The sequence below is a fragment of the Camelus bactrianus genome, chromosome 19 (genome assembly GCF_048773025.1).
Source record: "Camelus bactrianus isolate YW-2024 breed Bactrian camel chromosome 19, ASM4877302v1, whole genome shotgun sequence".
NCBI lineage: Eukaryota > Metazoa > Chordata > Mammalia > Artiodactyla > Camelidae > Camelus > Camelus bactrianus.
In genome coordinates this window covers 24,537,436-24,553,109 of record NC_133557.1, presented here as the reverse complement: position 1 = coordinate 24,553,109, position 15,674 = coordinate 24,537,436, and the positions used below count along the sequence as shown (strand labels likewise).

At 46.4% G+C, this 15,674-nt stretch overlaps 1 protein-coding gene across 5 annotated transcripts in view; it reads left to right on the top strand.

The window, feature by feature from the left end:
• ATP9A (ATPase phospholipid transporting 9A (putative)) overlaps positions 1–15,674 on the top strand; it is a 121,581-nt gene that overhangs the window by 26,274 nt on the left and 79,633 nt on the right. For all 5 annotated transcript variants that reach the window (XR_012500666.1, XM_074347448.1, XM_074347449.1 and 2 more), the window contains 3 exons: positions 2,590–2,734; positions 4,267–4,380; positions 11,925–12,033. Coding sequence is in view for 4 of the 5 variants with exons in the window: in XM_074347448.1 (XP_074203549.1) it covers positions 2,590–2,734; positions 4,267–4,380; positions 11,925–12,033 (368 nt within the window). In the remaining variant the exon portion in view is untranslated. The remainder of the gene's footprint in view (positions 1–2,589; positions 2,735–4,266; positions 4,381–11,924; positions 12,034–15,674) is intronic.

Below are 15,674 nucleotides of genomic sequence, written 5' to 3'. Positions count from 1 at the left end.
GTTTTCTTTCATTTTGGATAGTTGTTTACTGTCTCCCTTCCCTAGAGTGTTAGCTCCATGGGGGGAGGACCTTGTCTTGCTCACTGCTGAATGCCCAGGGCCGAGGTGAGGGCCTGCCTGGGTGAGTGCGCAGGACATTCCAGGTGAATGAATGTGTGACAAAAAGAAAGCAGTGATTACGTGTCTTCTTTATTCTTGTTATGAAATATTCACTAAGTACTGTTGACCTAAAAGTCGGATTAATCCTGTCTTGAAAGTGTGCAGCTTATATCCAGTACAGGTAAAAAGTGAATAAACAAGGTGACAGTCAAGGTGATTAAATGAGATGGTCTTGGGGCTGGTTACATGGCGCTCAGGGGACACAGAGTCCTTGTTTTACCTTCTGCCAAATGCTTCACCCCTTTTTGCAGTGAGATTATGAAGACGTAGAAGGGAAGGATCCTGCTCCAAAGTTAGGTCCCCACGGACCTAGCATCATACTTGTACCAGGTGAACACTTAGGAAGTGCTTACTGTTACAAATTTAGCTTAAAACCCCGCTCCAAACCCCACGTGACCCACAGTCTCTAGTAACACGCTGTGATGTATGTACAGCATGACTGAAGAATACATAGGAAAGGGCCTCCCTGCTCCCTCTTTCCCAAAGGAAGCCTGTTTTCTGCATTTGCATGCATAGGTCTGCATGGTATCTTGTCGCTCTCACGCAGAGAATGGCAGCCTGGACACACCTTTCGGCTCCTTTCCGAGTTAGCATATCTTGCAAATGGGGCCACTTAGCGCCTGCAGCTCTGTCTCCTTCTTTCAAGACTGTTGAGCATTCCATTGTGTGGACCTGCCCTGCTCGGTTGTCCAGCCCCCTCTGACGACCGGTTCGGTTTGTTTCTGGTCTTGGCTGCCGAGATGCGGACTGCCCTGACTGACCTGCTCCTCTGCACGCCTTCAGGTTAAGTCACAAAGAGTTTAACCTGGTAGCTTGCTTGCTGTGTGGACAAAATACACAAAACTCATACCAACCATCAGCCTGACGGCATGTGGTTCTCAGAGATTCATTCTTCAGCTTTCGTTAGAAATGCACAGCTCTGGGAGGCATTGCTACAGGATTGTTGTAGGAAGCTGGGAGGATTGCTGGGTCGCTGGGGAGTCTCTCGTGACCACGAGGAAGGTTTCTTCAGATGGAAGGGTGTGCTTCCAGCCAGGGCATCCTCCCCCACCTTGTTCATTCAGCATCTTGCGTCCACCGATGGCCAGCTCGGGTGATTCATGCCCAAGAGCAGGATTGGGGCTGGACTCCTCCAGATTTCTGCATGTTTCTCTGGCCAACCCAAATGTGTTACGAGAAGAGAAACCTGTCCTCCTGAGAGCCACCCCCTCCCCCCGCCCTAGCATCGGTTACCGGAACGAGGATGCTGTTTTTAAGAAAGAGCATCGTGTTTCATTGTGGAAAATTTGAGCCTCTGAGTAGGCAACTTGCTGGCTTGCTGATCCTTACAGTCCAGATGCCCAGTGACTGTGTGTGCTAGGCTCTGTACACCAGCACCTCTGTAGGGCCCGCCCGGCACGTAGGAAGAGGGAGAGAAGGTGGGGCCGTGGAAGTAATGATGTAAGTTGTGATCACCACATCCGGATGGTATGCCTACAGCTGCCCGTGTCTCAGGGAGCTGGCAGGGCTGGGGTCCCTCCCTCCCAGCCTGTGTGTGCCGGGGCGGGGAGGCGGACAGTTCAGGTTGGGGTCTTTCCATCACACGTGCTCACGAGGCCTTGTGATTCTCAGAATGCTTTGTTTACAGGCTCTCCTGAAGGATGAGCTACTTTTTTTCTGACTTGAGGGTGGGGGTGGGGGTGGGGTGGAGTCTTAGAGCAGCTTAGTTTTTCCCGAGCCACCAGATTCCCCGGTGTTCCTGGCCTCACTCAGGTGGCCTGAGGGCAGGTGTGCCTGTGAGCTGCTCTCTGGGGACAGCCAGGGGGAAGGGAGAGGGGGAGGTCGGCCCTTGGGGTCAGTCTGCCTACTGCTGGCACGCTGGCCCATCTCCAGGGTCCTGAGTCATTGTCTCCCTGGCGTGTTCCTCCACTGTGTTGCTAAAAAGAAGAGGCAGGTGTGGAAGGAGATTCCTTCCCCTTCTCCTTTTTATAGTAAACTTGGTGTAACCAGCACCCTTGGTAGCATGGGGGGATGGGAAGACACTGGGTTTTAGAATGAGGGGCACTGGGATCTAGGCCAGACTCAGCTGTTTCTCTCATCTTGGCAAACTCGGGTGCGGGTGCTTTATTCAACTGCCCTGAGCTTTCTTCTCTCTTCTGCAAAATGTCAAAGTGATAACAGTACTTGTTGCTATGTATTTACTTTTTAAACTTAAATCTTATTATTTAAAAAATGAATCCTACTTTTTGAAATAATTTAGGCTTGAGGACAAAGCATCTTTGATTGCGACCACAGCTTCGTAGAAGCCTCAGCTCTGTTTCTCACTGATGGATGAAGCCCCAGATGAGGCTGTGGTTCTGACCCAGTGAAGATGCTTTAGAGAAAGGCATTCTGGGAAGAGTGGACGGGTGTGGGCTTGGCCTTGACAGTGTGGGCGTGTCTTTCCCACAGGTGCTGCGAGTGGCTGAAATGCTGTGGTGGAGGGGAGCCCAGACCCCGCACCGTCTGGTTGGGGCACCCCGAGAAGAGGGACCAGAGGTACCCTCGGAATGTCATCAACAATCAGAAGTACAACTTCTTCACCTTTTTGCCTGGGGTAGGTACGGGCAGGGACCCACATCCTTTTTCTTCTTCCTACACAAAATGTATGTAACGGTACCAGTTTTAGAAGATGGAGGTCCCCGTGGCGGGTTTTTTGAACACCCCGTGTCTTTCACGTCCCCTCAGCCACGGACCATTCATCTTGCCTGGTCCTGAGCACCTGGGGGTGGGCTGCCTTCTGTCTGCAAGGCCGTGAGACGCCCCTTGATCAGTTAGAAAAACGTCACATTTATTTGCTGTGTTGGGCCTAAGAGTGAAAAAGATATTTTGATGACCTAGTTTGTTACCAAAAAAAAACCAAAACCCATCATGAAATACATATTAAAAATAGGAAAATTGAGAGATAAAGAGTTGTTTAAAAAGATAAATTTTGATACTATCATCCAGAGAAAGAATTTCTAGTAACGTTTTTGCTAACATTTGTTTACTTGGTGGTTTACCCCGCAGTCATAGCTTTCCCACGTTAACTTGTGCAAGTCGGTGGACAAATACTCTGAAAACCTTCCAATACACCCTTAATTTAAATACCTATTTTTATCCTTTGTAGCCTCCAAAAATATGCAGATTGATACTAGAAGCAGCAGCAATCAGTTCCAATGCTGGAAATTAAAAAAAAAAAAAGACTGATTTATTGAGAGAACGTGGAAATACAAATACGTTATACTGGTGCTTAAAGTCAACTTGAATGTTTCTTTAATGGTAATTTTGACCACATGTATTGCTACCTGGCTTAACCCTGTCCCCTGGCCCCCCAAAGCTCAGTATCTTAAGTCAAGTAAAAGTTTATTTCTTCTTGGAAATTCGGATGTAGACGGGGCCCCTGTTCTCCATCTCATAGCTATGCCGTCTGGGATCTGTGGCACCACCGTCTCCATGCCTGGGCAGGAGCGAGGGGCCGGGCCAAACAGTGGCTCTTACTGAGTGCCGTAACCTTGAAGAGACATGTCATTTCCACTCATTGCCCGATGGTTAGAATGAGGCACGTGGTATCAGAGTCACTCCTGGGGCTCGTGGGGGCAGTGGGAACTGCCAGGACCCTCCTGCCACACAGGGTGAAATGCTGCTGTGTTTATTTTATGGTGCTGAGATCATATCACGGAGCTATCGATTTATCTTGCTTTTTTGGGGTCAGCCTTACAGCATAAGCATTTTCCACTAAAACTTCTTCAGCAACGTTCCCAGGAGCTTTCCCTGTACTTACAAAATAGTTTAAGAATTAAAACATAGCAGCTGAAGTCGAGGCCCCCAGCATGCCCCCCCCACCCCAGAGGTAGTCACTCGCTTGAGTTTGGGGTTTATAATTTCCACGTGTATCCTTTTCTTCTTTACCCTTACAAATTATGTTTTTGTCGCCGCAGTGAATTTTCCTAAACAACACGTGCAGGTGTGTAAACCGTACACGCGGGCCCCGTGTGAGGTGTGCGCTTCCGGAGGGTGTCTGTGAGTGTCACCCATCCCCCTCGAAGCCCGCCTCGCCGCGTCGGACCGGCCCCCAGCGTCTCCTCTCTCCTCTCCTCCCAATTCCAGGTGCTGTTTAACCAGTTCAAATACTTCTTCAACCTCTATTTCTTGCTTCTCGCCTGCTCCCAGTTCGTCCCTGAGATGAGGCTTGGAGCGCTCTACACCTACTGGGTCCCCCTGGTAAGTCCGTCGGCGTCGCGTGTGTTCAGTAACGTCGGGGTTTGGGAAGCGGAAAGTTCTTGGTCTCTGTCCTCCAGGCGTCTAGAACGGGACCTCGGAAAGGGTGGCCTTTCAAGGGACAGGGTGCCCGCAGGCCAACACGTTGGGCGTCCCTGAGGTTTTCATGTTGAAGGTGCATTTCGCCCACCACCAGGGTCAGGCGAGGTGGTGCCTGTGCCGTTCACCGCTTCTGTCCGTCAGCCTTCCGTCATCTCAGCAGATGGCTTTCACGTGCTTGCTGTGAGTCACCGGGTTCTAGGCTCTGGGCGCACAGCAGCAATGGGAGAGGGAAAGCTTCCAACTCTGTGGCTGGTGCTGTTTGAATTGCTTTCTGCAGCCACGTTTTCTGTTCATTACGTAGACTCTTTCAGCCTGAGGGGCTGGCAGGGCGACAGATTCCGTGCTTCAGTGTGTGTGGAGTGTGCCTGACCAGGATGCCCCTCCGTCCTTCTGCTCCCGCCTTCTCTTTCTTCCTTCCTTTTGGCAAATGGTTACTGAGCACCCCCTGGGTGCTGGGTGCTGGGGGTGCGGCTGTGAATGAAACACAGAGAGATTGCTGCCCCCGTGGAGTTGACCAGCAGTGGGGACGAACAATAGACAATTGTTTCAAATGGTGAAAGTGCCATGAAGGTAATAGAATAAGGCTGTGGGAGAGATGGGGTATCCCAGGTGCCTTTAGTATTTGTTGACGGATGAATGTGGTGGGTGGGAGGTGTGGAGGGGCAGCCTTAGCCAGGGTGGCCGTGAAAGGCCTCTCAGGGAGGTGATGGGAAGACGAGAGCGGGAGTATCCCGGGTACAGGGAGCGGCAGTGCAAAGGCCCTGTGGTCAGCATGTACTTAGAGCACTTGGAGAACAGAAAGAAGCCCAGTGTGTCTGGGGTGCAGAAAGAATGGAACTGACATTTCTTTTTCTCCAGAGACATTATGAAATATTATTACTTCTCACTAAGCAGGACTCAGAAGGAACCCTTGGATTCTCTGTTCACAATCTTGTTAAAGTTTTCAGTGGGAGAAGGTTGTTAAAGTAGAAAGGATTTAAGCCCTCCTTAAGGAAACAGGAATACACGTCTTTGGTGACGGGTGAAGAACGATAAGGATTTGGTGCAGAGGGAGTGGATGCTAAGGCCCTGGGAGTGGGTGTCCACACATCGTTCCTGCCACATTATCTGACAAGTCACCGCAGCAGTTCCAGCCCTGAGAAGAGGACGGGGGTTAGTTCTTCCACACAAGCAGTGAAGGTGCTTTTGGGACGTGGGAGTGGTTTTTTCCCTGCTCTGAGTCATTTGTGGGTTGAATCGGGTGCGGGATAACAGACATCCCTGCCTGTGTCGGTGTGTGCACTCTTCCATGCCGAACGTTGCAGACTCAGAGGCCAGGCTGGTAGAAGTCGGAGCTCGTGTCCCATCCCAAAGCAGAAGATGCCACCTCGTTCTGTGAGGTGCAAACGGGGACCCAGAGTTGCCAGATCCCAAAGGTAGAAACTTCAGACTTTTACATGAAATACCCTAATTTTTTTTAAAGCTTTATTTATTTTTTCATTTTTCGGTTTTATTAGGGAGAGGTGTTACAGTTTGCACACATACAATATATGGCATATAAGTACATATACACAACATACTGCACTTTTTTTTAGTTTGCATATATATGTCCTGTCCGTTGTTTCTACAAGCATTTAGAACTTTAGCTTTTTAAACTTACATAGTTATCAAAGGAATAAAGCAAACCACAAAATAAGAATTCATTCAAAAAGCAATACCTGTATAAAGTCAAACCATAAGTTACTTATTTAAGAAAAGTTAGTTTGTAATGTGTGTAAAATACCATCTATCACACAGCACTTTTACCAGTTACCTTTTTAAAGTATAGTTATTTGAAAGGTAATACAGTCACATGATTCAGGAAAGATATAAAAATGTCCCTCTTGTCCAGTTCTGCCCCGCAGAACACTGTCTTTTCATTTCTTTCTCATTCTGACAAAGTTTACGAACAACGAATAACTTTTTTTTGGACGTGCTTCTGTCATTTACCATAATTATTCTTTTTTTTTGAAAGCTGTCTCAGCATTATTTAATAGTCACCCATGGATACATAAACTAGTTGGAGGGAGATTCACATCCCAGAAAATTTTACTTTTTTTTTTGAAGATGAGTTTTGTTTTTTATTTATTTTAAACATTTTTTCATTGAGTTATAGTCATTTTACAGTGTTGTGTCAAATTCCAGTGTAGAGCACAATTTTTCAGTTATATATGAACATACATATATTCATTGTCACTTTTTTTTTGCTGTGAGCTACCACAAGATCTTGTATATATTTCCCTGTGCTATATACAGTGTAATCTTGTTTATCTATTCTACATATGCCTGTCAGTATCTACAAATTTTGAACTCCCAGTCTGTCCTTTCCCACCCCCTGCCCCTTGGCAACCACGTTTGTATTCTGTGTCTGTGAGTCTGTTTCTATTTCGTATTTATGTTCTTTTTTTTTTTTTTTTTTAGATTCCACATATGAGCGATTTCATATACTGTAATTATTCTTAATTGAGTATAATTTATATACAACAATAGATTAAAAATTCTTGTGTTTTCCTTGCTCCTCAATACTCCTTTTTAGAAAAAAGGATTACAAGATAAGCACAGTTCTGAATACTTTTTTCTAATTTCCAGCATTTCTTTCTCTTGATTTTTAGATGTTGACAACTCATTTTAAAAATGATAAAGTGCTGTGTGGATTGAACACACCCCTCTCCCGGTGGTCTGTCTGCAGGCTGCCAGTTTGAGGGTGTAGGGAGTTCCTTGGTACCTCACATTGGTGCCTTCTGGACTCCGGAACCCTGGACTGGGACTGTGGGGTGACCAGACCCCATCTCTTAAGTCTTGTCCCACAATCCAGATCTTGCTGCTCTATTGCCTCTAAAGTGGCATCTGTTCATTTTTCTTTTCTTTTTTATAAACTTTACTTGTTTCTTTATTTTTAGAGGAGGTACTGGGGATTGAACCCAGAACCATGTGTATGCTGAGCGTGTGCTCTGCCACTTGAGCTATACCCTCCCCCCCCCTTTTCCTTTTTCAATTATAAAAGGACTCACTGTTACTGGAGAAAAATTTGAAGGAGAAGAACAACAGAACGCCCAGCTGTGCAGCCACCCAAGAGGTCCATTTTCGTTCCTTCTTACATGTGCCTCTGTTTTATATACACCCTAACTTACGTTACGGTAGAGTCTCTGTTATTAAATACATAGTTTTATAAGTTAGGATCCCACGGTTTTGGAGAAGACAGCTGTGTGTCTCCCCGCTCCCTGCCTTTTGTTTTCTCAAGCATGACATCTGGTCTGTGCTCTCACCCCTCATGGTGTTTATTCATCTGCCCAGCCCATCGTGTAAACCCATCATCCAGACAATTTTTGGGGTACAGACCTATTAGCACCCTTACAGCCTTGTTTATATTATTATTGGCATCTGTGTGGGAAGAGGGGACTTCAGCTGTTTTTTTGGCGTAAGTTTTCCATTCTGTTAACCAAGATTCACGTAGGTGCAACTAAGAGAAGATGGAATTATGCAGGAATTTATATGCCTGAGAAACAGTTGGGTTGCAAACGAGATCAGCTCTGTTGAATTCTTCCAGGGGTGGTTATTGGAGGTTCCCATGGGCTGGAGGCAAAACAGACTGGTAGAGAAAATGATCCCTCACTCGATAAACCAGAACTTTGAGCAAAGGAGAGTAAGAAACATCACTGAGATGGTGCCAGGGTGTGAAGAGGACCTGGAGTCGCACGGAGACGGAGACTCGTCTTTTTCTGAGGACTGGACCTTGGAATATCAGAAAGGGCTTTGGTGGGGAAGTGGGGTGTATATATAAGGATATCCACTGCGTCGTGGTTTAGGGCACTAAAGCTCTGGAAGCAAACAAATGCCTGTGGATAGTTACCTGACACTAGTCTAGCAAAACCATGGGATGCTGCCCGGGAATTAGAAACCGTGAAATCGTGCCAGTGACGTTGACACGGAGACGATGTGAATCAGGATCCTTTTTTACATGAAAAGAACGTGGACCTGTGCTCCCATTGTTATGACCCTCTCCCCCCACAGCAGATATTTCTGCATGTAAATGTGTATGTAAATACATAGAGGTCTGAAAGCTTCTTCCAGACCTAACCAAAGCTAGTGGTTATCTGTGGAGCTTGGAGTTGCCTTTGATTGTTTTAAATGTTTTTGATCTTAATGTACAGAGACCTCTGTCTTAAGTCATCTCCGTGTCTTTCTGGAAGCTGGAGGGTCATAGGAAACTACGTAGATGAGGTGTGCGTTCAGGATGTTTGAAACCAGTTGGAACAGAGTTGCTCCCTCCCACGGGGGAGGCCATATTGGGTCTTGGGGCTGGTCACCGAGTATCAAAGTGTTGAGTGACTTGATGGCAGGTGCTGTGCCCTTTTCCGTTCCTGGTATGGATTCTGTACCTCAGCACCGATGATGCTGAATCCAGGGTCTGCAGAAGCCCCCCAGGAAACGCAGTGGGGTGCAGCGTGGGGGCCGAGGTGACCTGGAGGGCTCCCACCCTTCTGAAGAGGGCCTGGCCCTAGTTCTAGCCTGTGTCTCCTTGCTGAAGGGTTTCTCCTTGGGTTTCCAGGAGAAACTTTCCAGGAAGCCTGATTTTTGGTGCAAGCGGCTGAATCGCCTGGCTTCCCGGTGACTGGCTATGGAGTGAAGAGGGCCGGTGTCCAGCAGCCTCCGGCATTCCTGAGGTTTCCACCTGCCTCCTGGCCCCTTTTACAGCCAGAGTCTCCGGTGATTGTTCAGAGATGGGAGAAGATGCTTGTTTTGTACAAGTTCTATTTCTCTTTCCAAGAGCTGCAGAGAGGGGAGTTTGAGGTCAAAGGCAAATCAGACAGCCTTTGTTTCCAGGCGACTGAGGCTGATTGCCCCTAAACCCCCTAGATTTTTACGTAGAGAATCAGTTTCCAGGTTTTGGCTAAGATACACTTTGAAATGTCTCTTGACCACCCTGGAAGTCCTCTCATTTCAAACCCAGCCACAAATGCAGTGGTTCAGAATGAGGGCTGTGGGGCCAGATGGTTGAGGTGCTGCCTGGGCTGCAGTTTGAGCCGCTGTGTGATTGGAACAAGCTCTTCTGAGCCTCTGTCTTCTCGCCTGAAAGTAGGGGCGATCATACCTACTGCCTTGGCTTGTCGGGAGGTTCAGTGAGGTGCAGCAAGTAAAATGCTTCAAATAGCTCCTGGCATATAGGAGATTCTCAGGAAACGTTCTCCTTTTAATTTTACAATTCCGGTACTAGTGACCTTGTTCATTGTCTGGATTATGCTTTAGCCTGTAACTTTTTCCTTGGTACCAATGTATTAGAGGGAGAAATTCCTTAGGAGACAGCTGAAATAATCCATAACATTATGTGAAGACCAAATAACAAATCTAGGTTATTTTTTTTGTTATTAAGATACAATCGACATGCTATAAAATGCACAGATACTATGTTTACAACTCAGTGTGTGTTGGCATGTGTCATCGCCCATGTAAACACCACCTCAATCAAGACATAGGACATTTCCATCACCCCAGAAAGTTCCCTTTACCCCTGTCCAGTCAGCCCCCTCCCCAACCAGAGGTAACTGCTTTTCTGATTTCTCTCATAGACTAGTTTTGCTTTAGTATATCTATTTTATTTTAGTAAATCTATTTTTGATGTACAACTTTACAGAAGAGCCTTAGCACCTTCAGAATTGCATGTCTGTTCACCACCACCACCGGTGATTTGCTTCTAGGCTCAGACAACGCCCCACCCCCATTCAGGCTGCTTTCTCAGTATCCGTGGCTCTTAAGGACCTCCGAAGCCGAAGCCAGACAGTTGGGATTTATTTATGGACTACATTTGCATCTCTTTGTAAAGCAATTTCTAGCTTAAGAGGTGGCAAATCCTCTGGGATTAATGAGAACTTTTTGTGGGGGGGGGGGTTGTGCATAGATAGGGTGATGTAGGAGGTGGTATTTGCAGCAGGGAGGTTGGCGGCTCCTGTCTTTGTGATGAGCACACACTTCCCATTGACATCAGTGGAATTCAGCCAGGCCCATGCAGAGAGAAACAGAAACTGGAACATTTGAAAAAACAAACAACAAAAACCGGTTCTGGCCCAGAACAAAACAGCAGCGTGGGGGATGGGCGGGGGTTCTGGAAACCTGGTCTGTGCTTGTCCAGAACGGGCTTTCTCTCACCTCCGTATGTGGTCTGGTTATGCTTTTATTCTGAAAGGTACCAGTTTTGCTTTGGCTGCAGTGTGTACTTTACATCTGATTGGAAACAGGAGTAATCCTTTGATTGTGAAGATGCGTGAGCGTCTGGAGGAGTTTCACAAAGCAGCACATCTCTGGCTAGATTTACAGAAGAGATTTAAAACCTTTGAATTGGAGCTAATATATTTCATGGGGTAAACAGTGTGAAAATGAAATCCTCAGAGAATGCACTGCTGCTAACCAGTTGTGCTCTGCATTTTAAAAATGACTTTCAAAGGAGGGATGACAAGGGTATTTTGTAAGAAAAACGGATGACTGTTCTTGCCTTTATTGAGACAAGAGGAAAAACCTAGATGGAAATCGATTCTTGCGACGGGGTGACTCACATACGGGCCCCTGCCAGGTTTTGTGAGTTGGGTTATCTGACTTGAGAAGGTCGGGCTCTTTAAAATTTTTTATTATTATTAGGCACTTATGCAATTAATACATTAATTTTCTTTGTAGAAGTTTAAAACATTACAGGTAAGACTGAAGTCCCCACCCCATCCAAGTCCCCAGCCTTCCAGAGGAATCTAACCAATAGTTAAGGACACTGGAAAATCTTTAACAGTGCGTGGAATCTCTGTTGATGTTTATTTGAACAATGTTATATTGTTATGTTCCGAAGGGTTGATTTCCCTACTGGCAGGTCAATACAAACAGGGATCTGTCTCCTTTTGTGTCCTGGTGGTCCATCTTATTGGCTCCACTCACCCAAGTTTCTCCAGATGCAGAACATTGTGGCAGTTACGAGCAAAGACCTTGGAGGTAAATGTCCTGCATCATCACTTACGAGCTTTATGTCCTTGGGCAAGAAATCACGCAGCCTCTGTGTGCCTCAGTTTCTTCACTGTAGCCTGGCAAGCTCGGTGATGAGCTGCACTAAGGAAGGTAAACCACTTCGAATGGCACCGGGCACGTGAGATACGAACATTGGAGGTCACCTTGCCCTTGCCTGTGGACAGACGGTTCTGGTGTTACTGTTTTTCACTTTTAGGAACCCGGTGGCAGTGGTGAATGGGAACATCCCTGTACATGCATGTCAGCGAGGGTTTCTCCAGGGTGTGAGATTCAGAGAGCTGGCCTTGCTGGGGCTTATGCATTTGGAATAATTAGCAGGTCCTGCCCTGTTACCCTCCCTAGGGGCCTCTGGCCTTTTCCGTGCCTGGCTCCAGGAGGGGAAGGTGGGTTTCAGCAGGGCTCACCCTGTCTCCCTCTGTCTGCAGGGCTTCGTGCTGGCCGTCACCATCATCCGGGAGGCGGTGGAGGAGATCCGATGCTACATTCGGGACAAGGAAGTCAACTCCCAGGTCTACAGCCGGCTCACAGCAAGAGGTCAGCCTCCCGGCTCCGCTGGGGCTGCCTCCTGCTGCCCTGCCCCAGGGGTGGGGGGTGGGGGGTGGGGCACTGGGTTGCGACTCAATCACAGGCCTGCTGACAGTCAGGGAGCAGAGTTCAAGGCTTGGGGCTGGTGGGTGTGCTGATGCCACGTGGTGGGACACTTGGTTGCCAGCATCAGGGAGGCCAACGTGTGCCCTGGGCCTGGGGGGACTCCGGCTGCCTCCCTGGTCTGCCACTGCCCTCTTAGAGCCAGTGCTGTCCGTTGACTTGTGCCTCGTCAACCTGGAATTTAGTTCTGTGCACTTGGTATCCTCTGCTGCTCACCCCTTTTGCCGGGCTGGCTGAGGTGGGATGGAGAGCATGTGGAGGCTGCGGTCTGTCCTACATGAGTTTCCAGGGGAGCACAGCTTTGATTAAAAGATACTCTTCCAACATGACAGAAATAATGTTACGACTTTGCAGTGTTAGTTTTTAAGGAGGCACAGATTTACGTGATAAATACTGCATCTGTGAAGGTTTCTTTGAAGGCATTTTATAAATCCTCGAAATTGAAGAGTGGAGAGTGAACCGTCTGACCCAAAGAGAAATGACAGGGTAACCTTTAATTTTTGAAATTAAAAAAAAAATGCCTTCAAATACACCATCGAAAATGCACAAAACAACCTAGTCAGTGTCGACTTCTGTTTCCAACTACAAATTCTGCAGTAGATGCATTTCCTGTGAGGTTGTGTTCAGAAATGAGAGAATGTGACCTGAAGTTCCCTAAGATTACAGATCCCGTTCAGGGATTAATAACGTTTTGGGAAGGGTTGAGGGGAATAAAAGCTGTGCCTTACCTTCAGGAAACTGAGAATTCTGAAAGAGATAGCGAGATAGCTGCCTGTGGGAGCTTGCGCCCAGCCCAAGTGTGAGCTGCTGTATGGTAAGCGCGTTAGTCTTCTGATGAAGCTGTCTGCCTGCGGTTCCAGGGGTTTCAGGAGAATTTTCCTACTAGGAAAAATATTGGGAAAATATATTTAAGGCTCCAGAATTAAAAAAAAAATTTCCTGGAGGGCATGGAAATATTTTGTTTTAGTGCATTTAAACAGATTTTCGTAGCTGGTGGTCTTAAAAGTTGCAAGTCCTTGGGAGAAGGAGGGGATTTAGAGTTGGTACGGGAGTGCTTTGTTATTGCTAAACTACTGTATTTAGGATGTTTTGCCACTAAAGAAAGAAAACCCAGCATAATCTTTGCAGAGGCAGGTGGCTTGGGCTTTTTACGTGGGTAATCAGAGGACCCGTCTGGAGGGTGTTTTTTTTTTTGTGGTTCGTGTATATTAAATCCTCCCTTAATAACATATTCTGACTATAACGTTTAAGATGCTTGGCAACCAACAAAAGCCCCATCAGAGAGGATGCGGAGGGTCTATTTAGAGCTCAGGAGGAGGGGTCCTGGGATTCCATTCATTCATCTATCCGGCTCCAAACCTTCTTTGGTTCTTTTCATATTGCAATTGCTTTTCCTGTGAATGATTTTTCTGCCCTCCCCTGCAGACCCCCTTCTCAGCCCCTGCTTTAACTTCCCCCAGGTCTTGAAAAGAGCCTGAAGAGAATTGGCAGATGGCTCTAGCATTAGAAACTTTGTCTTCCTTTGTTGGTCTCCTTTTGTGGCCCGTGGTTTCCATTGTCATGCCAATCCACCCGTAGGGGAACACTGGGCAGAGTTCTGAATATTAACCCAGACCCTGGCTCTGCCATTTGTTTTGAAAGCCCCCCAAAAAGCGCTGAAGAAACTGTCGACTTGGAAAGTGATGGAGGGGAGGTTAGTTACTTGATCCCCTTTGGGGGGAAGGGCCAGACTCAGAAGCCCAAACGGGAAAATTTCAGAGAGAGGAAGAGAAAGAAGCCCATTGTAACCTTGATGTTCAGATACCTCATAATATTTTCTTGGGTGAGGCTTTTCACCGGGATCTGCATTTAGTGAGTTCAGAGGCAAAAGGGAACGAGGTACGTATGTGCACATCCGCACGGGGCTGTTTTCTCTCTTCATCACGTGGCATCGTAAAATGCACTCTTCAACACTTTTCAGAGTTCAAGGAAGTTGGGAAATCAAAGCATCAAGTCCTTGACCAGGAGATTATAGGCTGTGGTGTTTACCTGCCTGCTGCATTGTTTCCTGATTAATAATAGCAGTACTTGTGCCGACACACTTAAAATGCTGGGGGCAGGTAATCATTTCTAAGTAGCAAAAAGGTTGCAGAAATCATGTGGAAAACTCCCACTTGCCCTTCACCCAGATTCATCGATCGCTGAACGCTTGGCTGCGTTTGCTTTTTAGTGTTCGCCCCCTCTCTGAGCCGTTGGAGAATTAAGTTGCAGACATCATTCCCTTTTAACCCCTAAATATTTCAGTGTTTAATTCCTAGGAGGACATTTCTTTTAGGTATCAGAGAATAATTTTCAAAATCAGGAAATTTATCAGTACACTACTGTTAATCTCACCTGTACTCTGTACTCAAAATTTGCCATTTGTTCATAAAATGGTTTTTAGTGGCTTTTTTCCCCCCTCATCCAGGAACCAGTATGGGTTTGCCAGCTGTATTTAGTTGTCTTTTCTCCTTAACCTCCTTTACCCTGGCAGAGCGCCCGGGACTTCTTTGTTATGACATTGACATTTCTGAAAAGGACAGGCCAGATACTTTGTACTTATCCCTCAATTTGTGTTTGTCTGGTGTCTCAAAATTAGATTCATGACATAGCAGGAATACAGTTTCAAGGATGCCAGTGGCACAGTTTCAGGGATGTTGCCAAAATTTTAGAGGCATGATGTTAATCAAATTGAAAAAATTTTGAACTTTGAGGAAAAAAATGGATTTTAAACAGCTGAACTAAAAATCCTGAAATAAGGAATGCACCAATGGGAGGAAAAATGGATGCTGTTTTTATGCTATATATATATATATATATATATATATTTTTTTTTTAATTGCTGCTTCCAACATTTTAGGTCATCTTATTTTATTCAAGGTGCATCTAAAACAACATTCCAGTGGATTAATTTTTAATGTAATTTTCATAGCTAATAAGAAGTATTTGAATAATAAAATCAGCCTCCATTTAGAAATGACCTTTTATTCAGTCTTCAAGGGTATTTGAGCTGCCATCCTTCCCCAAGTCTGTGATAGGATTCTGTATTACAGAGATCAACATGAGGGGCTAGGGCTTCAGGGAATTAATGGTCCAGTGAGGTATCCAGGCAGGTAAATGGAGGATTAAAAAATGTAACTAGTAATTGTATTTTAGTGGTAAGAGTGTTGTGGCCCTTATCAGGAATGTCCCCTTTCTCGACGACTGGGTTCCTGGGTTGAGCACAGTGTCTGGCAGTTGAAGGAAGTAGTGGTTCTGAGTTGGTGCCTGGACTCAGGATCCCTGCTTCCACCTCCTCCCTGCTGTGTGGGCGGGTCCCTTAGCTTGTCAGGAAATTTGGGATAATAATAGCGCCTGCTTTGGAGAGTTGCTGTATATCTCTTGCATGAGAAGAATTTAGTACTCTGCTGGGACTTGCTTGGTCTTTGCCCAAGAAAGGCAGTGCTGATGGTATTATAGCAGGGGTTCACTGAATGTTGGTGGGTGAATAAATGGAGGTATGAGCCAGA